At 44.5% G+C, this 24,996-nt stretch overlaps 1 protein-coding gene across 1 annotated transcript in view; it reads right to left on the bottom strand.

Moving 5' to 3' along the window:
- Positions 1-20,578, bottom strand: part of LOC146805315 (F-box only protein 36-like) — a 191,161-nt gene extending 170,583 nt beyond the window's left edge. The window contains exon 1 of the mRNA XM_085620491.1: positions 20,357-20,578. Within this exon, the coding sequence (XP_085476617.1) occupies positions 20,357-20,452 (96 nt within the window). The 5' untranslated portion in view covers positions 20,453-20,578. The remainder of the gene's footprint in view (positions 1-20,356) is intronic.
- Positions 20,579-24,996: the final 4,418 nt, after the last annotated feature.

Here is a 24,996-nt window from a genome sequence, read left to right as displayed (position 1 = left end):
ACAGCATCACTGCAGCACCGCCTCAGCCGAAACTTAGCATCAATGTAGCACCACTTCAGCATCAGTGCAGCACCACCTCAGTACCAGCACAGAACCACCTCAACATCAGCACCGTACCATCTCAGCATCAGCACAGCATCACATCCACATCAGTGCACCACCACCAGTGGAGCCCCACCTGAGCACAAGCACAGCCTCACCTCAGCAGCAACTCAGCACCAATGCAGCACCACTTCAGCATCACCGCAGCACCACCTCAACATCACTGCAGCACCACCTTAGCACTGCACCAATTTAGCATCACTAAGCACCACCTGAGCACCCACTCAGCACCACCTGAGCACTGTCCCAGCACCACCACCTCAGCATGACTCAGCACCACCACAGTATGACTAAGCACCACCCCAGCATCAGTCAGCACCATCTCAGCATCAGCACAGCACCACCTCCTCATCAGTGCACCACCACCAGTGCAGCACCAGTTCAGCATCAGTGCAACACCACCTCAACACCAGTTCAGCCCCACCTCAGCACCAGCATACCCCCACCTCAACATCAGCACAGCACCAGCTCAGCATCAACACAGCACCACCTCCACATCAGTGCACCACTAACAGCACAGTCCCACCTCAGCACCAACTCAGTCTCCCCTCATCAGCAACTCAGCGCCAATGCAGCACCACTCCAGCATCAGCACAGCACCACTACAGCATCAGCACAGCACCAACTCAGCATCATCTGAGCACCAGCACAGCACAACCTCAGCATGACTCAGCACCACCATAGCATCACTCAGCTCCAGCACAGCATCAATGCAGCACATCCTCAGCACCAATGCAGCACCACATCAGCAGCAACTCAGCACCAATGCAGCACCACTTCAGCATTACTGCACCACCACCTGAGCACCAATGCAGCAGCATCTCAGCACCAGCACAGCACCAACTTAGCACCACCTGAAAAACAGCTCATCACCACCTGAGCACCATCAAAGAATCACTCAGCACCCCCATCACTCAGCACATCCTGGGCACCACCTCAGTATCACTCAGCACCACCACAGCTCCAGTGCAGCACCAACACAGCATCAACGCAGCACCACATCTTCATCAGTGCAGCACCACACCAGCATCAGCACAGCACAACTTCAGCATCAGCACAGCAACCTGAGCACCAACTCACAGCACCAGCTCAGCATCAGCACAGTGCCATCTCAGCATCAACACAGCACCACCTCCTCAGTGCACCACCAACTCAGCATCAGCCCAGCACCACCTCACTACCAGTGCAGCACCATCTCAACATCAGCACAGCACCATCTCAGCATCAGCACAGCAGCACCTCTGCATTAGTGCACTACCACCTGCGCAATCCCACCTCAGCACCAGTGCAACACCACCTCAGAAGCAAATCAGTACCAATGCATCACCACTTCTTCATCAGCACAGCATCACCTCAGAATCCGCAGCATCATGTCAGCACAGCTCCAACTCAGCATCTTTCAGCACCACCTGAGCACCAGCACCTCAGTATGACTCAGCCCCACCTCAGCATGACTCAGCACCACCACAGTATCACTCAGCATCACCTGAGCACCACCACAGCACCACCTCAGCACAGCACCAGTGCAGCATCACCTCAGCACTAGTGCAGCACACATTCAGCATCACTCAGCACCACCTGAGCAACAGCACAGCATCACCTAAGCACCATCAAAGCATCACTCAGCACCACCTCAGCATCACTCAGCACCACCTCAGTATTACTCAACACTACCTGCACACCACCTCCACACAAGCACACCACCAACTCAGCACCACTCAGCACACCACCTCTGCACCAGTGCAGTACCACCTAAGCACTACCACAGCCCCACTTCAGCACAGCACTACCTCAGCATCAGCGCAGCACCACATCAACATCAGCACAGCACAACCTCAGCATCAGCACAGCACCACTTGAGCACCACCACAGCAGCAGCTCAGCATCAGCACAGCACCATCTCAGCATCAATAGAGCACCACCTCCTCAGTGCACCACCACAAGTGCAGCACCAACTCAGCATCGGCACAGCACCACCTCAGCACCAGCACACCATCTCAGCATCAGCACAGCACCACCCACACATCAGTGCACCCCCACCTGAGCAGCCCCACCTCAGCACCGATGCACGGTGCAACACCATCTCAGAAGCAATTCAGTACCATCGCAGCACCACTTCAGCATCAGCGCAGGCCCACCTCAGCATCAGCAGCATCACCTCAGCACAGCACCAACTCAGCATCACTCAGCACTACTTGAGCAGCAGCACAGCACCATCATCTCAGCATGACTCAGCACCATATCAGCATGACTCAGCACCACCTCAGTATCACTCAGCATCACCTGAGCACCACCACAGTACCACTTCAGCACAGCACCATCTCAGCATCAGCACAGCACCACCTCGTCAGTGCACCACCACCAGAGCAGCAGCATCTCAACATCAGTGCTGCACCACCTCAGCACCAGCACAGCACCACCTCAGCACCAGCACAGCACCACCTCACATCAGCACAGCACCATCTAAGCATCAGCACAGCACCATCTTAGCACCAGTACAGCACCACCTCCTCAGTGCACAACCACAAGTGCAGCACCAGCACAGCACCAGCACAGCACCACCTCAACATCAACACACCATCTCAGCATCACCACAGCACCACCCACACATCAGTACACCACCACCTGAGCAGCCCCACCTCAGCACCGATGCACGGTGCAACACCACCTCAGCAGCAATTCAGTACCATCGCAGCACCACTTCAGCATCAGCGCAGCCCCACCTCAGCATCAGCAGCATCACCTCAGCACAGCACCAACTCAGCATCACTCAGCACTACTTGAGCACCAGCACAGCACCCTCACCTCAGTATGACTCAGCACCATATCAGCATGACTCAGTATCACTCAGCATCACCTGAGCACCACCACAGTACCACCTCAGCACAGCACCATCTCAGCATCAGCACAGCACCACCTCAGCACCAGTGCAGCAGCACCTCAACATCAGCACAGCACCAGCTAAGCATCAGCACAGAACCACCTTCGCACTACTACTGGCACAGCTCCACCTAAACACCAGTACAACTCCACCTAAGCACCAGCACAGCCCCACCTCAGCAGCAATTCAGCACCGTTGCAGCACCATTTCAGCATCAGAGCAGCACCATCTCAGCATCAATGCAGCCTCACCTCAGCACAGCACCAACACAGTATCATTCAGCACCACCTTGTAAGCCATGCATTTCTTATCAAATTAAACAGGTAAGCAACTCTCTCAAAGAGTTATTTAAAGTTCTTAATACTTTTTTTAAACCCTCATTCTTGTTCCCAAGTGTTCCTGATATTCACAAGAGTAGTGCGATTCTTTGGCGAATCACTTTGAAGAAAAAATATATGTAATTTATCAGAATTTCTCAACAGTAGCTGAGCAAGAAAGTGAGCTGTCTTATTTCAGTCTGCAGCTTTCTAATTGTGCTTTTGGTCTTGATATAAATGAATTACTTTTGCCTGATTCAATTCAGAAAGTGTTGGCACTTGCTAAATCAGGGTCCCCGTTAGACATTTGTTCACCTAGCATCTCTGTGGCCTTGTCCTCCCAGCTTGCCCCTGCCATTTGCTCATTATTCAACTTGTCCATCAGCTTGGGAGGTTCCCCTTAGTTTGGAAAGCAGCACGGGTCATTCCAATGCAAAAAAAGGCAAACCTGTTACCTATGGACCTGTCTAACTATCAACCTATTTCATTGCTTCCCTTACCGGGCAAGCTACTGGAAGGACAAATAAATGTACAACTCATGGAGTATCTTGAAACTAACAAGCTGCTGGATCCATCTCAATCGGGTTTTAGACCCATGCATAATACCGAGTCAACGCTAATTGCGGTTACTGACCATATTAGATGCTCCCTTGACACAAATACTCCTTCACTGCTTGTGCTGCTGGGCCTATCGCAGCATTCAACAATGTATATCATCCCAGAATGCTGCTCAGGCTGCAAGAGATAGGAATCCATAGCACAGCACTAAAATGGTTCAAGGATTTTTTTTAACCAATCAAACCCAGACTATTAATATTGGCCCTTATACATCACAAACCGTACAACTAGATAAGGGGGTGCCACAGGGCTTGTGTCTGAGCCCTACACTATGTTTTAATATATACATAGCCCCCCTTACGGACACTGCCAGAGCAGTTGGTATTGAACCCTTGTCTTTCTCAGACGATACACAGCTAATTGTTACTCTTGCTAAAGATTTGAACAATGTAAAAGTGTGCTTTTCCGCCGGTATGACAGCCATCACAACCTGAATGACAGATAATTGTCTCCAGCTAAACGGAAATAAAACCGAGATTATGCTTTTTGGTAAGGACCAACAATTTTGGGCACCTGACTGGTAGACCTCTGAATTGGGTATGGCACCTACTCCTTAATTAGTGGTAAACAATTTGGGGTTTCGTCTAGATCAGGCACTCACAATGAAAGAGCAGGATGGGACAACTGCAGGAACTTGCTTTCACATTCTGCGCCTATTACAGATGGCTTTTCCTTTTCTTCCTCATTCTACGAGGAAGGCCTTGATTTAAGCTCTGGCCATCATCCACCTAGATTATTGTAATACCTTATTGGCTTCCATCAACGAGACAATGATTCATAAGTTGCAAGTGGTCCAGAATACTGCAGCACGTCTCATAACTAACCTTCCACCCACAACGCCTTCTTCTCCCCTTTTGCATTTTCTTCTTTGGCTGCCAATTCATAAAATAATCATGTTTTAAATCGGTTGTCTGACACATAAATCCTTAAATGGCAAAGGCCAAAGTTATCTGTCTGCTAAGCTTTTCCCTTATCGGCTAGGCAGATCATTGAGACCTAGTGATAAAGCCCTGCTTACTGTTTATCGAATAAGGATGTCTCTTTCAGGAAGCAGGTGTTTTTCCTATTTAGCCCCTCTGTATTGGAACAGATTTCCGTTCTACTTATGTCATTGCATGGATCATTTTAAATTTAGAAAACTTCTTAAGACATAGCTAGCTATTTGCGGCCTAGTAGCTGTGATTCTGTTTGTGATCTGGGCTGTGCCGAAATACCCCTCTCTGGGTGATTTGTGCAGGTTATAAATTAAAATAACATAACACCTGAGCACCAGCTCAGCACCACCTGAGCATCAGTGCAGCACCACCACCTCAGCATGACTCAGCATCACTCAGCACCACCTCAGTATCACTCATTATCACCTGAGCATCACCTCTGCACCAACACACCACCACCTCAGCACCACCTCAGGATCAGTCAGCACCACCTGAGGATTATTCAGCATCACCTGAGCATAACCTCCGCAACAGCACACAACCACCTCAGCACCACTCAGCATCACCTCAGTCTATCCTTGGAATCTGGCATCTGTTGATTCTCCCCTAGTGTCCATCCGCTTCTCATGTTGTAATTAAGGTACTATTTCCGAACCTCCAAACTCCTGTTGTTTATATTCTCCACCCGTAACAAAAAAGCTATAACAAACAACCATTAGAACAGGCAGGAAGAAGTTGTCAGCCTTTCAAGGACAAAAACACTGGAAGACATTTTACATATAATGTCGTTCAGTTGTACATAATGTCTTCTTTGTAATATATAAGGCAGAATAAGGCTTAGAACTCTTTTCTATTATAACTTTTCAACATGCTGCACAGCAGAAACAATGCTCTACAAAATATCTTAAAGACATTGGCAAAGTCAATAGTGCTGGCTGAACACTTTTATGGTGAATCCTTATTTGTCATTCCTCCACCTCACATGTGTCTCTGTACTGTAGTGAAGTGAGTGTCAAAGCAGCCTCAAGAGACCCGGAAGAAGATGCAGGAAGAGAGAAGAAACTGCGCTTTCCATATGCAGACTGTATACATAACTGGGATTATATTTGTTTGTTTATTCAAGTTGATAGCTGATAATGGGTGTGGATCCTTAATATCAATGGCAGAATATTGACAGTACCAAATATCGATGTCAGTCTATCGAGGAATGAAATATCTTTGGTAAGTATATCTTGTTTAGGCTTGCTAATAATGTCGAAGGTGTAAATAATATAGGGGCCTATTCAGAGAACAAATCTGAGATAACATCCTAACTTACTACTTTTGGTATTCACAGAAGGCATTTAGTAGTAGTAAAGTTCGGACTCCTAACTTTACTACTACTAAATGCCTTTTGTGAATACCAAAAGTCGTAAAGTTAGGATTCTGTCTCAGTTTAGTAGTAGTAAAGTTAGGAGTCCTAACTTTTCTACTACTAAATGCCTTCTGTGAATGCCAAAAATAGTAAGTTTAGGATTTTATCTCAGATTAGTTCTGTGAATCGGCCCCTGAAACTTTAATATTGTTGCATGTAATGTTGTTTTTAGGTATTTTTTTTTATTTGGTTAATTTTTTCAAATAATTGTATAATTTTTTTAATGTATGCATTTTTATATATATTTATTTGCATTTTTGGATGGTATCTATACAATAATTAGAGATCTGTAATGTTTATTTTCCTTTTCGTTCTAAGTGGTAATGGGTTAACATTTTTCTAAATAGAATTTAAGGTTCCTATTTTTTTTTATCCGAAAATGTTGATAAAATAAGAAAATTTTACTTGTAGGGTTATAATGTTTTGGTGGTTATGGGTGGGTAGTGTGTCACTTAATATATGTTTAATTCTACATATTGTACTTTATATATCTTTTTTAAATAATATATTTGTAGAGGTTTATAAGAGCTTTGGATGGTAGTGTTTTAAATTACTATATTTTAAAGTAAGATTTAAATTTAATATCATGTAATAGTTATATGAATTTTAATATTTCACGTTTTTTTGTTTGTCAGTCTTACAATTTGTATTATAAATATCTATAGTATTTCACATTTGTATTAGCAAATTGTTAAACATAATATTTCACTGTACCAGGTCTATTTTTTTTTGGCACAATAAAATGCACATGCAATTATTTAATTTTTTGGGGATATATCATATTTTTACAAGTCAAACAAGTGCAATAAAATAGTTTTTACAAATATTTATGATTTTGTTTAAAATATCTTTAATTTCAATAACATGTTTGTTATATTTTTACATTCAATAATGATGTATTCCTTATATTTAGAAAAAGTTTTATTATGGGCATTTACACATTTTCAACAACACATTTTATACCTTTGTTATACATCCTTTCCGAATGACTTCATTTTTGTTTATGTTTCTAAACACAGTAAAATGATATCTTATATTTTTCATATTTTCCAAAATGTATATATTATATTGGCAAAAGAAAATCCCAAACTATTTTCTACATAATTTGTTTATTTTATATTTCAAGAAGTGCATATATATATATTCACTGAAAAAAACCATAGGTTTCAGGCACGTTATAGTTAGGAATTAGCATTTAAAAAACCTTAGAAATTCACTGAAAAAACCATAAGTTTCAGGGGCGTTATAGTTAGCTGGACTTTTCACTCGTACAAAACCATTGAAATTCCCCCGTTATAGTTAGTTCAGCTAACTATAACTCGCGCGCCCGCAATGCACTGCTCATGACGTCACATATTACATCACTCATGACATGGTCAGTGACATCACTCATGACATCACTGATGACATCTCAAATGACATCACTGATGACATCATCCTTGTGATAGAGTGGCAGACCTCCTCTCCCCCTAATATAACCTTTGATACACACATTCAAAAATAGAAACTAAAATTTTCAAAACAATGGACATACCAATATCAGTTACAACAACCTATTCAGTACTTCTAAGATCCACATACACATCCACTCATTCACCAACAGTCCTATACAGTCACTCATACATGTACTCACTCATCATATGTACTCATACACCTATACATCCTGTTACACAACGCCACTCATCCATAGAGTTACTCACACACATAGTCACTCATGCTAATAAAGAATCAAACATCCATTTACTTGCATATACAGTTATACACACACCACCACACTTACTTCTACAGAAACTTACACATACTTAGTCTTTTAAACAATCACTGATAGAAACACATACTTATTCATACAGGAACTCTTTCAATCTCTCACTCTCACATATACTCACTTATATACACCAATAGTCACATATACTAATTTAAAACATATGTAGTTACTCATAAAGACACTATTGAGACAGTCATTCACTCACTAACACACCCATGCACACACTCATCCACCCATACAGTCCTGCACACATGCTGTCTTCAACACATACAAACAGTGAGTCACTCATTCATGCACCTATGCACTATGTAATACCCCCACCAAACCCTACAGACACTCAGACACTCATACTGATTCTCAAAAAACCAACTAATAACCTATATAGACACTCATGTAGCTACTCACCAACCCATGCAGCCAGTTATACACAAAGTGAGAGACTGATACAGATATTTACATATTTAAACATTACTCACTAAGCCATGTATTCACTAAGATACACTTAATCAGTCAGTTATACAATCAATTTTTCAAAAACAAATCATCCATTTAGACACTTATATACCCATTTATTCTTCCATCGACTTTGAGATATACATATATAAAACATATGTAATTTTCAGAAAAACACACATTCACTGGATGATGTCATCAGTGATGTCATCAGTGATGTCATTTGAGATGTCATCAGTGATGTCACTGACCATGTCATGAGTGGTGTAATATGTGACATCATCAGCAGTGCATTGCGGGCGCGTGAGTTATAGTTAGCTGAACTAACTATAACGGGGGAGTTTCAATGGTTTCGTACGAGTGAAAAATCCAGCTAACTATAACGCCCCTGAAACCTATGGTTTTTTCAGTGAATTTCTAAAGTTTTTAAAATGCTAAATCCTAACTATATCGTGCCTGAAACCTATGGTTTTTTCAGTGAATATATGTATATATATATATATATATATATATATATATATATATATATATATATATATATATATATATATATATGTATATATATATAATTTAAATGCTATTTTCTCAGGAACTACTGAACAGATTTACACCAGACCTACAAAAGGCACTTCCTTGACCTGAGGACTACCTCTCGGCCAAATATCAAGTAACTCTGTTCAGCCGTTCGGGCTGTAGCTGTGTCTAAAGGTCCTATGGAAAAATGCATGGGAAAAACGCGTTTTGGGACCCCCCTTTTTTCTCAGCCCCCGCTTGACGAATCCCCCCGAGACTTTCAGGGTAGGAGCGGAGCGTAGCGCCCCACCTATTTTGAAAATTTCGCGAGGATTCGTCGACCGGCGCCAAAGTTATTCCAAATAGAATGTTGCGGATTTCCTATGGAAACAGGGTCCTAACTATAACTACCTACTGGCGACCGCCAGTAGGTAATATATACACACACACATATATATATATATATATATATATATATATATATATATATATATATATATATATATATATATACATCCTTTTTTATATAAATAACATTTTCAACATATGACATTTCGAATTATAACACATATTGAACACTAGAAAACATTTCATAATGTCATATTTTGTGACATATTGTGCATTTTGCATGATTGTACATTATAACATTATGTTTTTTACATACATATTTGTATTTCCTGCAAGATCCCATTGAACAGAAATTTGGTGCCATTTTGTTACAGTATACATTTTTTTGCAGTCTTCTGTTTATGTAGTTTATGTATAGTACCGTAGTTGCCACAGGTGGGACCATATCTTTTCAGATCACATAAGATTCATTTTAAATAATATTTAAAGTTTATTAGTCATTAACAGTTATGGCCCTTCCATAGCAAACATTTGAATAATATCTTGTGCATTTCCAGTGTCTAACATCTCTGGTGCTCTGTTCATTACGCAAGTCGTAGCCTAGGTATGTTAGCTGGAGTTTTTCCCTTTGTGGCGTCATTGCACATGTTGATATCTGTGTTTAGTACAAAAGATCAAAGAGACATTATGGCCTTAATTACGATGTTGGGCGGACTAGAGACCACCCGACACCGTTTCAGTGTGGGAACCGACCGACCATAGGTCGGCGGTTCCAAACACCGCTATGATGCAACTGCACATGGTGCAGTCGCAAGCTCCAAGTTCTCTATGGGAGTTTGTGCTGCAGGCGGTTTCCGCCTGCAGCGCAAGCTTCCATGGAGAAATGAGAGTTTGTGTAAATCCCTGCACTGTGTGAAAGGCACCTCACGGTGCCTGCCACACGGTACAAGGATTTATAGGGAGGCCCCATAGGTGCCCCCTCGGCCCCCAACCAGAGGCCACAGGAAGAAGGGTGCACTGTTAGGGGCCCCCAAAGTCACTTTGCATCAGGCTTTTCATGTCGGAAAGCCCAACATGAAAAGCCTGCCCAAAACCGACATCATAATCCCGACGGCAGAAATGCAGTCCATTGGGATTAGGTTGCAGCTTCCAGCTGAGCCTGTCGCAAGCCAGCCAGGATGACCAGACGGTTTGACTTCCGACCACCTACATCGTTATTAGGCGGTCGGAAATCAAACTAGGGATGTTGGTCGGAAAGCCTCTTACCTGTGGTTGGAGGCTTTCCGATGACATGCAAATGAGGCCCTAAGTGTATTTTAACTTACTACTATTTTATACTTAGCACATTCATTGCTATTAAAATGTTGCCATTTTATTTTTTCCAGATTAATTGCTTTGTAATTTGGGCCTTTTTTATATCAGATTTAATTTTTGGGGATTTATTTTCTTTTTTGCAGGCTTAGGGATAGGAAATAATAGTACAGAAAATATCATTACTTTTGGGTGAATCAACATATGTTTTATAAGGTTTATAAGTTTTTTAATTATTTAAATATTTACGTACTTTTCTACTTTATAGATTTTTAATGTTTTTTTGGACAGCATGGCATGCTTTAGTTTATTAAGTTTGGTGTAGGCAAAACAATTGACTGTTTTTTTCATTTCTTTTACATTGATTACTGAATTGTGACGGAATCTTGATTCCTTAACGGTTTTTAGTTTGATTTTCATTGGTCATATGCCAATTTTATTTTTATGTTTGTTGTTTTTTTCATTTGGAAAAAGCTCTCTAATCAAGATGTATATATGTATGTATGTATGTTTGTATTTGTTACTTTTAATAGTTGTATTGATGTATATTAATTATTTTTAGTATTTTGTTACATATTTGTATGCCAATATCGTTTTATTGTTATTTGAGCAGTACTTGTGGAGATAGAATTGTTGATATATGGTATTTCTAAATTTTGGTTATAAATACTGTGTTAATTACATAACTGTAATGCTTAATATTATGTATTTCAATATTTTTGTGTTTTACATAGGGTCAATATAATTTTGATATTGAGGTATACCACGTTTATGACTCAGTATCATTATATCTCTATTTTTTTGTTGTCGATGTTCAGTAGTATAATCCTGCCAATGGAGGTAACACAGAATATATTATTTATCACTGCTGGGTAAAGTGCAATAAAAGATATGTGCATATTAGTACCTACTGGGTCTTTTTTGTATTAAACCAGTGTTTCCCAAACAGGGGTCCGTGACACATTCCCAGGGGGTCCACAAGCAGCAGTTTTAAAAGCACTTCAATATTCCTTGAATAATCTGTAGTTTTCGGACAACAATAAAAGTGTCAAGATAACATCCAGTGATTAATGTACCTGCTGCAGAGAGATGCGTGTTTTGTTCAGTAGCATATTTGACTCATCTAAGGTAGTGCAGAGGGTTAATATGCCTGCTGCAAAGAACGTGTACCATGCACTAAAAAAACAAAAAAATAGTAGTTTATGTGCATAGCTCAGTGGGTTACTGCTTTTGTCACAGATTCTTTTGCTATTGTGCAGTTTATGAGTTACAATCATAATCTAGCACCTTAAACTACGACCTGCCATCAAACAACTGCATGCAAACTGCATGGTACAAGTTAGTATGCTATCTTTTTTCCCCAGTCTTTCATAATCCTCATATTGCCAAAAAGGTTTGTTTGGGTAGAATTAAACTGTTAGAATTAAAGTCAAAGCTAACCGCTATGTTACATTCTAAATCAGGATTTTGTGCTTCTCCAGACCAAGCACTTTTAGAAAATGCTTACCAATATGGGTGACATGTGAATCCTACACCTTGAAGTCCCTTTTGCCTTATATAACATAACATTTCCTATACACTGATTTACACACGTATGAATCATTGTCTCTGTATGTGTGTGATGTAAAGTGCTCTGACACCCTACACTTGTATGAGAGATGCTATAAAAGAAATGAAATACAGGTGACAGAGGGGCTATTGAGAGAAGAGAGGCACTGTTGGAGAGTGATAGTGAGGGATTCATAGAAGAGCCCCAAAAAGATTGTTGTATTGGTGCATAGTAAGGTCATCGTTTACTATGCTTTAAAAGCAAATACATTTCAATATATAATGGCAAATGTGCTGCAGAATTAACAATTTTTTCCCACATGTTCTTGGTGGGTGAGCCCCCCAAAGTTTGCTTTGCAGTGTCCAGGCTCACTCACTGCGCTTAGTACTGGGACTGGTCTGACAATATTTGCCAGGGCTGCTTTGGGTTTCCAGTCTGGCCCTGGCAGGAGGCTCATACTGTGAAATAGAACCAAATATTGAAAAGTTAGTCGCCGAGATGCAGCACTAACCATCCCAGTAAAAGTTTTCGATTTTGCTAATTCTTTCTATATAAAATATTACAATCTTTAGTGATTCGAGTATTTGTTTGGTGTGCACAAGTGTGTGTTTACTTTTTTCAAACTACTGTTTTAATGTTTGAAATTTAAATCGTACAAATTGTTTGGGGGTCCTCAGCTTCCAGTAGTGACTCAATAGGGGTCCTCAGGAGTCAAAGGTTTGGGAACCACTGTATTAAACCACTTTTGGCGGAGGTACACAAAAGTAATACACAACATGACAGTATGTGGTGAACACACTTCTCAGATTTCTCATGACACCTGTTCTTTACTGAGACATACATATCAACAGTTGTTGGATAGATGCAAATAGAACTATACATGCAGAGTAATACCTGCAGTTTAACGGGTTCTGATTAATCTAATGAATCCCACATAGTGACATGTCCCCTACATCTTCAATGACAAAAGACTGACAGAGAGAAAATAATACAAAATAACGCAATTAGGATGCGGGAAGGAGGTCAAGAAGGCCTCTTCCGGCTGGTAGTGGTAACAGGAATTTGTATTGGATTGTAGTATTCACAAAGCAATTCATACCTCTGGCGTGCTCACAAAATGTTCAGATCTGCATTTGGCTCCTGGAGCACTTTTGGTGTGCATGGTTGATAGGTTTTTTTATGTTGTTCCTTATTTGAGAGATGATGAGTGAAGTGTGTGAGATTCAGAGATGTGCTTCAAATATAGTGCAGCAAACATTGCTGCACATTAGCACAAAGTATTGCAGAGCATGAGCAATAGATGCAAAAGCGCATACCTACCATTTTAGAGCTTCACGCTTTATAAAAATCCAATAACATTAACATTAACTATAGGGCACTACCATTCTTTTCCGTAACTGCTATGCATATTCAGTTGCTTTCATACACATGTGCTCCTTGATTGAGTATGTCTTGATGATATCCTTTATAACTAGTAAGCAGGGTCGGACTAGCTTATAGGGCAAGCAGGCAGTGCCCGATGGGCTGGTCTGACAGGTCAGAGTATGGGCCAGGTTTTTGGCTGTGTTTTATGGTCCGCAGGGGCAGTTTTTACTTTTGATTTACTGGTATTTAAAAAGTCATTGCCTGCAGCAAGCTCACAGTTTTCATAACTTGCAAAACGCTTCTACGGCGTGTCTTTACGTGTTCAGACCTGCCCCAATTTGCAAATGTGGGACACTTTTTAAGCAAGCTGATTCACTAACGGGTGACACTTTTGTTTCGGTGCAAGCAGTGGTGGCTCCTCTGCTAAGGCCGAAGAGCGTCATCCCACTGCTTTTAAGCAGTGTGACGATAGGAAAAATAAAATGATAATAACTTGTTGTTTTATTGTTTCCAGCTATATTTGTGGGTTGGCGGGGCTGCTCTGCTTTCAGAGCAGGGAGTGGGATGAGTTGTTTGCCCACTCCAAGTGAGCGTGAATGCTTGGCCGGCCCTCTGGGGCAAACAAAACAGTCATGCGCACTTTGCATGTTCTTCATGTAGACTGCATTACAGCCTGTGTGGCGAACATGCCCAGGCCGCCAGTCTCTGTCTGAGCGGCGAACCACGGTCCTCCGACCAATCACAACACTGCATTACAGCATTGTGATTGGCCAGGGGAGCCTGGGTGCTTACTGATCACAATGCTGCATTGCAGCATTATGATTCGCCAGGGGAGTCTGGGTGAGTACCTGATTGCTCTTCCGGCCGAGTCTGACGAAAGAGAGACGGAGCAGATACGCAGAGATAACGTAAGTGTTTTTTTTTTACATTTCCCTTCCTTCTTCCCCCCACCACTCACGATCTATGCCAGTGCCACTGGGTGCATGGCCTATATTCTGTCTCAGTCGACCCTGCTAGGAAGGTCAAAATGTTGACAATATAACAATAAAACTATGTCCTTGCTTCAATTAATAGACTTTGCTTGGTATACAGATTTGTGAACCCATAAATGCTAATCCGAACAGGGTCGATTGTTCTGTAAAACATTTTGCTGTTACTTGTCACTGTGTGATTACTGTGGGCAATGAACACATTACTATTTCTTTACCTGTATTCATTTGTTATCTAGAATAAATACCCTTATATTGGCTATTTCTGCTTTCGGGGATGTATTGCTATGTTGATTTATTTATCAGAAATGGTTTTAAACATGTATTAAAGTGAGTTATTAATGAACCAGTAGTTCTTAAAAATACATTTGCTTCTTGTTAGGCATAATGGGATGTCCTTATGCTTGATATTACGTGCAATTTGAGGCTCTCAATCTTGGTCTTGTACCAGCCCAGATAAATGCCTTCACATTTCTGTAAATGGACGTTGGTACCTTTAGGGACATCATACCAAAGAACTAAACGAATCTCAGTTCCTGTTTTACGGTCACAGTGTGATCAAAAGTGGGGTGTCATCAGTGCTTAATTTGTGCCGGTGCTTTCCGGTGCTCAGCACCGGCACTTAATTGCCAGCACCGGGGCTTATAACTGTCTGCCACATGGTAGTGGTGTCTGCCAATTTAGGTACGAGCACAATAACTTCTGTTTATTATTTCCATTTCCAATTATTAGTATTTGCCTCCAAAGCCATTCTTATAGCTTTGGGGGCCTGTAATAGTATGCATGGTCACACTTTTAAGAGTGTGATGATTAGTAGTGTATTGGTGCTGTCATTGGCAGTGCTGCCAGGGGCAACGGATGGTGCAAGCTCTAGTGTCCTCCTGTCGAGAGCCCCGGCACTATGTTTTTTACAAATTAAGCACTGGGTGTCATTTGTGATTCTTTCAATCAAGGGGTTCAGATTGTCACCAAACATGTTCACAAGACCCCGCAGGGCTCCCAAATACTTGAAGTTTTAAAGTCCCATGTAATTGGGTAACCATTCAAAGAGAGTTTCAGAGTGAATTGACGTCAGTCTTCAAGTTTATTTTTATCCCGAACATGCACACACATCCAACATCAATTCTACAAGGACAGGGATCAAGATCTCAGGTTAGAAATGGTGAGCAACATATTGCACTAATTGATACAAGATCCATGTTGTACGCCCACAAAAGTTCAACTGTCCACAATCCTGTGAGAAACCAATGCCAATAAGTTCAGGTTGAGTAAAAAGAGTAGTGGTGAGAGCTGCTACCGCTGCTATGTGCAATGTGTGACCTGGAAGGAGGGTTCTGAGAGCAAGCTGCCAATTATTCAGTTGGGCTGCTCGGCCGGTGCAGAGCCATTTAAATGTATCTATGAAGTTATGGACCATTGTAGCCCCCTCAGGATTCTAAAGAGGTACCCCCATTCAAAGTGATCACATCCTTTTTCTGCATCAAAAGAGAAAGCTAGGTTGGTGTCCTGATCATTTCTTACTTGCCGCTGTAGGTGAAAGAAGTATGCAGATGGTTTCTAGAAGAGAGACCAGTGACAAAACCAGCATGGGGGGTGGATAAGGTCAGGAACTATCCCATAAGGTTTTTTTTTAGCTACAGTCTCAGCAAATATGTTAATATCGACATTGATGAATGATTTTGAATGACTGCTGGAGCACTGTAGTAGGTTCTCTCCAGGTCTGGGTATGAGGGAGATGGTGGCTTATTGAATTCAGATCTGATTGATGTAGTCTTTTTGGCATACTTATAAACACACAAAAAACTGAAGACAGAATGGGCCTGTTGTTCTTGTACAGTTCCACTTGGAAGCCATCCTCATCTCATTCTTTCCCTGATGCCATTACATTTTCAATCTCTCCTCCTGGGATATCGCCTTTCAGTGGTTGTCGCTTGCTCTTCAAATGCAGTTTTGGGACTGTGAACACATCAGGAACCTACCTTTACGTCAAAACAAGGTGCTGATACACCCCTACCATAAGTACCTTTTTTTGACATGATACCAAAGATGGCCTTTGAGAGGCGGTTAGGCGAGAGACCATAAGACACCCTACCACTAGCAATGAATATCAGTTGTTATATTGCAGGTGGTTACAACATGGTAGATTACAAGGGGTCAAATCTATTGTGATTACAGTTCCATTGTGATGAACTGCCACACTGTACTTTACATAGCATATACCTTTACATCGCTCCTTATATGGTAAGTTGTATTTATAACACAATACTGCCAGCATATTCCTGCCTGTGAAAGACCGCCGGCCCAGCGGGATCCTTGATCCCGGCAGTGCCTGCAGTCTTGTGGCGGACTGATTGCCGCAGTCGTAATACTGTGGGTGGTCCCGCAGTGTGGCAGGAGTCGGACAGCAATCATGGATTTGGCGGTCCTATGGACTGCCAAATTCGTAATCAGGCCCTGAAACTGAGATCTAGAATAGAGCAGAGCAGGAGATTTTAGAGCACCCTCCCAAAGGGAGACCCTGATTTTGATCTAACTTGAATTGCATATTAATCTAAGCATACACATTCTGATTATTAACTGATGATAAACTGATGTCTGCCTTCTGTAAACCACTTTCTTTTAATAGACCTTCATGGTTTGAAACATAACTATTCTCAGTCTTTTCTGCGATCCCTCATGTGCTTCACATTTACTTATGTAAATGTAAATGTGCAGGAATTTATATAGCGCAAATCACCAAGCGGTCTCTAAGCGCTTGCTTAGGGAACCCGTCCTGGTATTCCCCTGTGAGATAACCCAGCAGGGCATCCGCAAGGTGAAAGCCAGGCATCCCGCCGCGAGGGGCCCATGTGGAGATTAAGCAAGCTATTGCCCAGAGTCGCAGAGTGTGAACCCATGAGTCGAGTATGCACTGGAGCGAGAATTATCGAGTCCATGGACATTTATGAACTCAAGACCCAGCCGAGCCGGGAATTGAACCCTGGTCCCGGGCGGACTTCTGCTTCCAGGTCTGCCTCCTCTAACCAGTGAGCCACACTTCTCCACCATACTTATTGTATTGACCTATTGAGCAGCCTCAGTTGTGTACTCGATCCCCCCCATAATACTTTATGGCTCCCAAATGTGCACAAATATAAGCGCTGACACCATCACAGACAGCTCTGGGAAGTGCCTTTTTTTCTGTGTGTCTTGGAGACGGTCCACTGTCTCCGGTCTCACACTGTCAAATCTGATTTGTCTCAGATACAGCCTCCACTTGTGTCTCTATGTGTGTTGTGTTTGTGCATGTTGGGTATGGCAATGCATCTTAGGCCATGCTTTTAATTGTCATATTCAATTTTATATTAATTTAATTTAACTATCAATAAATATGTTGTTTTATTTTGATATCATTCTCTTGCCTGTTTTTTCATAAATTGCAGCTGAATTAAACCTTATGTGTATGCACAGGGCCTATCTAGAAGTGATCAATGGTGCCCCCTCACATCCTGATGAATATATAGTACTCTAACACTAGGGTAGAGTTTCCATGTTTATTCAGCCCGGAAGGCTGTGGTGGGCACTATGCCAAATACCCGAGGCAATTAAACAAAGATGCATCTTGGACACCAACACACAAACGAGGACCGATTGTATGACGCGTATTAAATAACATAAGTAAGAAAGCGGATACTGCAGACTCAAGGGATTCCGGCTACGCCTGTGCGATGTACCCACTGCTAAAACCACTGTGGCAGAGTTGTGGCACTGTATGCATAAAAACAACCTAAGGAGATGCAGTAACAACAGTCCACTCAAGAAAGGGAGTGCCCTGACGAGAGCTCGACCGTCTCCTGTGGCGTTTACCTCTAATCTTCATTTCTTGAATTTGGTTCTTAAAAACGTGGCAGGCTGTTTTTCCTAAAGAACAGTTTTCAAAGTATAAACCTAGAAAGCCATCGGTTTTACAGGAGTTTCTGAAGAAAATGAATAGTAAAGTAATAAACCAATATTTCAGGGTCTGGCACAGAACCAGGAGCGTTATTTCTCAGCAAACTAAGTCTTAAAACGTGTATAAGAAAGGTCTGTGGAACTGCTTTCAGGACAGGATGAGTCGAGGTTCCTTCAGCTCATCCAACATTGAAAGTAGCCCATAATGCCCCGAGCTTCCTTGATTTTCCCTGTGCCCCGGATGACCAGTCCACCCTGTTCCAAGGGTTGCAAATTATCAAAATATTGAAGTTGAACCAGAAGTGCAGTGGCGTGACTCCCACACCCAGGATGCAAAGACTTCGGGCAAAACAAACTGCTTGAGACATACATATGTTCCGAAAAGTTGGAGAAAGATGTATTAATTGATGGAGTAACCCTTGGTGGACAGGATATCAGTCACCGTTGTGATGGAGTAACCCTTGGTGGACAGGATATCTGTCACCGTTGTGATGGAGTAACCCTTGGTGGACAGGATATCCGTCACCGTTGTGATGGAGTAACCCTTGGCGGGCAGGATATCCGTCACCGTTGTGATGGAGTAACCCTTGGTGGACAGGATATCCGTCACCGTTGTGATGGAGTAACCCTTGGTGGACAGGATATCAGTCACCGTTGTGATGGAGTAACCCTTGGTGGACAGGATATCCGTCACCGTTGTGATGGAGTAACCCTTGGTGGACAGGATATCCGTCACCGTTGTGATGGAGTAACCCATCCGCCAAGATCTAAATTACATCTTAAGTTCCCGCCTAGCTTGAGAATGGAGATAAACGCCCACAAAATTGGTGGTATGCAATGGAAGGATTTTCCCCATTGATAAATATTATTTTCCTAGGAAGAAAAATGTGTTAAATTGCAAAGGAATTTACACATGCCTAAATGTACACCTGCTCCATTTGCCCACGTGTAAATTTGTGTGCATATGAGTACTCCTGGAAAGATGAGACTGGTGCAACCTCTCAGGTAACGCCGACATTGTTTTTTGAGAATTCCAAAACAAAAGCAAATGTATGTCAAACATAAGAGTAAACCTAAGGGAGTACAGTTACTTATGTACGTGTGTGCACTCATGAGTGTATGTGTGCCACTACTGTACTTTTTTACACTTCTGAGCACTGTTACATGCAATGGTGTGCACAGTGTATACACCGCAGAACTATGAAAGGCTGAGCTGACTCTTGGAATTCATTCTTATTACCGGAAGTTTACATACACCAGGGACCCCGGAGCAGCGCAGACAAATGCGTGGCGCAAAAAAAAGGTGCCTGTGAGCAAGTTACCACTACGGACATATCTCGGTGCGCAGCAAATATCTCCCTTGTCAGAAGCGAGTGTTTAACTCCCTGGGGAATATTCTTGGCGACTCCGAGAGAGAAGCAATCTCTAAAGAAGACAAAACCACTGTCAGGCAGCTTAGATGATACCGAAAAACAACAGCGAAAAAGTAATAAAATGATAATTGAAGAAATGAGAGATGCCTCTTGCTTAAAAAGTCCGTGAGGTGTGGGGGAGCCCAAGGTCAGACTGGCCTATAGCTATAGGGCACTCGGAAGCGCCCGATAGGCAGGCATGTAAGTTATTTGGCTGGTTCTGAGCTGGACCTGTTTTATGATCTGCAGGGCCGTTTTAAAAAAAAACAATTTCTCACCCTCATTTTAAAACCAACATTGCCTGCAGCAAGCGCAAATACATGCAGTCTCCCACACATTGCAAACCACCTATTCAGCGTCTCTTGACACTTTAACTCACTGATCCCCGTTTTCTATTGGTGCCGGGTCTATTTTGCGACCCAGTCCGACACCAAGACAGCAGCAGTTCTTTTACCTGAGTCCTGGTGATGATAAGGTGGAATAAATCTTTGCTCGGAGACGGTGCCTGGTGCTGAATTTCATACAGTTGCTCTTGCAGCAGACTCGTCATGATAGGTCCCCCTTGTCCCTTATCGCTCCCTGGCGTTGAAACTGATCGCGAGACTCGACCTGTGTGCAGCCGCGTGCAGGTCTCGCGACGTATATAGTGCCCGGGCTCCTGCCGCCCCGCACCGGGGCTCGCGCCTCCCTGCTGGATCTTGCCCAACGGAACAGGTCTGGGTAAACACCAGCGGTTGGCTCTGCCTATTGAATGGGGAGTGTTCATTCATTATTACGGGAACAAACACAGCCTCACGTTGAAAGGGGCCTCGCCACAGTTTCCAATCAACAATCAGCAAACAAACAGGCGGATAACGCTATTTAAGAAGGATGAATAGAAAATGAATCATGCGCACTAACAATTGTTTCCTATCCATCTTCATAGTTATATGACACATGTCAAAGCTGGGGAGCTTTATTGCACAATTTAGACGCTTTAAGGTATTGACTATAAACATTTTGGACTGCGGGGAAAAGGGTGTGAGCAGATCAGGCAGGTGCACCATCCCTGCCCAACCCTTACTTGGGGAGCCCGACTACTCGAGTGTGCAGTGTGTGTACAATTTAACGCTTCCGTTAGATACAATGAATAAGCAGCACTTCAGAATTGGTACAAGTGTAAGGAATAGTACTGTGGTGTGTGAGTGCAAGCTTGACTCATGCCTAATCAAGATTTCCACACACAAAACAGGCACAGCACTAGGTAGGAAAAGTACACACTTCGTTCACACCGGTTGTGTCCTGCGAGACACATTCTAGTGTCTCGACAGGCACAGTTAGTAGCCACTCCCCCATGGGAGTGGGCACACACCCCCCCCCACACCCATCCATCACCGGCGTCACGAGTGACTTGACCCGGCTAATAAAGGGGCCCGAGTGCACGTGCTCGTGGCCAGTTATCTAACTATCGCACCTGTGTCTGTGTCAGTCAATCAGCAGTATGTGGGCCTAGAGCCCACAACAATGGCGACGAGCGGGTCTGACCCCGTGTGGACACCGGTTGGCTCTACATTGTGCCCCAGGGAGAAATGCAGCCAGAGACACCCTGCATTGGTATGCCGGTAAAGCATGCTGCTACTGGCGCTGGTCTGCACACATTTGGCCAGGGAGACAAGCAGAGGGATCGTGGAGCGTTCCCCCCAGAGCCACTGCGTGCACGTCCAGACACCACGGAAGCACCATTGCTGGTCGTTCAAAGAGGGCAGAAGAGTAGAGGCTTATACGACAAGCCCGACCTACAGCTACAGACGCAGTAAGCACCAGCATAGTCCCACACCACGTGGTGGCCTCAACCCTGGTAGGGGGAGGATAAGAAAGTCATAGCTGCAGCGGCAAGCACTGCCAGCAGGCTGCTTTCACGCACTAGCGCGATACAGCGAGCGAGGCCCCAGATGCAAACACTGACTGCACAGTGGGAAAGCGGGTAGCCCACCAGAGCGGAAGTGAGGGCGAAGCGGCAGCGCTGGGAACTGCTCTACGCCCCCTTACCTGCTGAGGTGCCTGGAGCCTGTCTCGACCGCCACCAGCTGCCCCAGCGAGGAGGTGCCATAGCGGAAGCACTGCCTTCCAGTTTTTCCAGCCCAGCTTCAGCAGCGATCACATAGCCGGGAAGTCTGAAAGGGTTCTACCGGCCGGTGGGAGACATCCCAATAGAGTGTTGCAGACTCCTGCACCCGGATGCGGCCCGTGAAAGAGGAGGCCCATCTCGCCCCAATGCCACACTCGCCATCGGAAGGAGGACTGCTCCGGCTGGGGAGAAATGTACAGCGCCACCTAGCGGTCGCCGGAGGGCACCGCATTGTCCGCAAGCCCCACACGGTAATGGCATAATGGTGAAACAAACATGAGGACCGCATTACTGTAACAGCGCGGCTTGTCTCTCCTGCATCCTCAGCCCAAGCGCATTCCCGCACCCTACCTGCCTGGGTGGCCCCAACCCTGCGTGTGCTGAATGTAATGATGACCACTGCGCTTCTGTGAAGTCTGCAGTCACAGCGCACTTAGCATGCTGCAAGCCAGAGGATTTTGCTGAAGCCAAGTAACCGAAGACTGTGAGAGCCACCTAGTGGACATTTCGGCCTACTACACTTGTAAAAAACGAGTGAGTCCAATAGAAATGGATGACAGCACCAGGATGTAACCCACAAGAACCGCGAGGGGAGAGACAGTTTTATGCCTGTCCATGCACAACACACCCAGGTGCACTGCAAAGTCTGGAGGACTATCAAGGGGGGAAAGAGAAACCGGAAGTGGATGAACATCTTCCATCAGTCACATTGCAGTGATGAAGACAGTGCTGTCCCAGCACAGAGAGCCTGTAAACCCAGCAGAGAGCACTCACGTAGCCCAAAGCTGCCCCAGTCACGTCTCAAAGCACGATGCAGCTACACAGAGTCCAGCATAGAGGACTCAGCACAGCACCATGAGACTGCAAGCCCAAAGCAGCCAGCTGGTAGAGGTGAACACAACACTGCAACCAGAACAAAACAAAAAGGAGATATCAGGCAACCACACCCACTGAACTGGTCACGGCGCAGCCCAATCTTAAGGAGAGGACAGAGTGGGAGACACTGAGCGCTGCTCGAAACGTCACAGCAAGTGAGACAGATCAGAACAGTGTCCCCGGCCCCATGGACTGCATGTCAGGTTGACATCGACTGCTCTCTCTGCAGAAAGCCTACATGAAGCCTGCACAGGCGCCACCACCCAACGTCCAGCCAAAGCAGAGGGACTAAAAGTCCACAGCAGCAACGTCGACAAGCATCAGTCTCAGTAAGGTGATCACTGATCGAGCAACAGCTCAAAGGAGTATACCCCCGCCAAAAGTGCAAGAAAAGACTAGTGCAGAGAGTGCGCCACCAGCGGCAGCACAACGCCATCACAGGTGAGAAGAGCGCACCGCACGACCCTGGTGGCGAACGACCACTGCAGCAAGGAGGAAAAGTAGGCACACCTGGGTCCAGAAGAGGGCGCACAAGGAAAGACGCAGCGTGCGCCGCCCGAGGTGCGTAACACACGTGCCCAGAAGAATGTCAGTAGAGGTGAATGCCCAGGAGGAGAAGAAACCTCTCTGAAGAAAAGAAGCACTGCTGAAATCAGCAGGGAGATCCCATACATATTATAACAAAATACCTAGTTCCTCTGGGGGCTACAACCTAGGCATTTCCTCTGGGAGGAGAATCCCAAATGATGAAGCATGTCACCTTTGGTGAGTGAGGGATTTCGTCCTATAAAAGGGATATACCTAATTAAATGAGTATAGGGCTTAGATGCAGGTTTTGTTTCACCCTTTTTGTTGTTCTGATTCAACCTTGTTGTAGTGGTTTTCCACACCTTCTTAGCTTTTTGATAGACCCTGGGGTTTTGTACTGTTGCTTATCTAGATCCCATACATATCCACAGTAGCAATGAAGCAAACGAAGGGCGCAGTCAGAATCTCGCTGAAGTGATGCACACAGAGAGAGCACAGAGAAGTGGTTGCGCAGACGCACAGAAGCATGAATACCCAGAAGAGGGTAGAAGAGCGCCAAGTCTGAGGTGCGCCACAAAGGCACCGAGAAGTGTGATTGCATGGGCAGTCGCCCAGGAGAGCAAGATCTCCTGGAAGAGAAGGGGAAATGCCGAAGGCATCAAGAAGAATCTCCATCGCCTCAACGAAGCCTAGAAGGGGCCAAATGCAGAACAGTGACCTCCCTCACAGTGCCTCATGCCAGAGTCGTCAGTGACCCAAGGCTGACGAGAGGAGAGTTGCACACCACAAGTGGACAGCCACCCCCAGTAGCTCACTACTGCCCGCGGAAGTCATTCCCTGGAGAGGGAACACCCGGAGTAGGGGTGTCAAGAAGCCGCCTGAAGAAGGAGCACCCAAGATGAGCGGCTGCTCGCCATGCAGCTGAAAAGAGTGACTGAAGTCTCACCTGGATGGTCAAGAGACCATTGAAGTTAATAGGCCCGTTGGCCTTGGTAGAATATGGTGCATGTCACTGCACCCAGAGGAGAAGCAGAAGAAGAAGAGTGGAGATTGTGTCACCCCGAAGAGCCGGACAAACGCAGGCAGGTCAGACCAAGAGAGGAGAAGCACGAGGACTCGAAGTACCACAAGCCAAGAACACCTCCAAAGATACCAGACAGCCACTAAGGTGGACCGACGGCCCTGGCGACAGCACCAAGGGAGAACCACACGTAAGCCGCAGCAAGCGCAAACCGCGTTGCTCCCATCGCTTCACAGTGAGACCGTCTAGCCCGAGTGTTGGCAGTTGGAGTTGAGTGGCATCCCTGCTCCTGACCGCAAATGCCAGAGGTGCAAGAGAAGATCCAGAAGAGGCAATCATGTGGCCACGACGTCCATCCAGAAGCTTCATCTCCTACTTAATCGTCACCACCTGTCGTCCAGGCCCAATGGCAGCTATGTCATCAGTGCCATGTGCATGACACCGCACTCAGCAAGAAACGTGGAAGTGTGACCGAAGGGTCCGCACCAAGAATCGGACAACCAACTGAGGCCAGAAGGGGAAGTCACGATTGGCAGGGCCGGACGATGACGAGAACCCAAGC

The sequence above is a fragment of the Triturus cristatus genome, chromosome 8 (genome assembly GCF_964204655.1).
Source record: "Triturus cristatus chromosome 8, aTriCri1.1, whole genome shotgun sequence".
NCBI classification, from domain to species: domain Eukaryota; kingdom Metazoa; phylum Chordata; class Amphibia; order Caudata; family Salamandridae; genus Triturus; species Triturus cristatus.
Note: the sequence above shows the minus strand (reverse complement) of the source record. Positions and strands in the feature narration are given on the sequence as shown.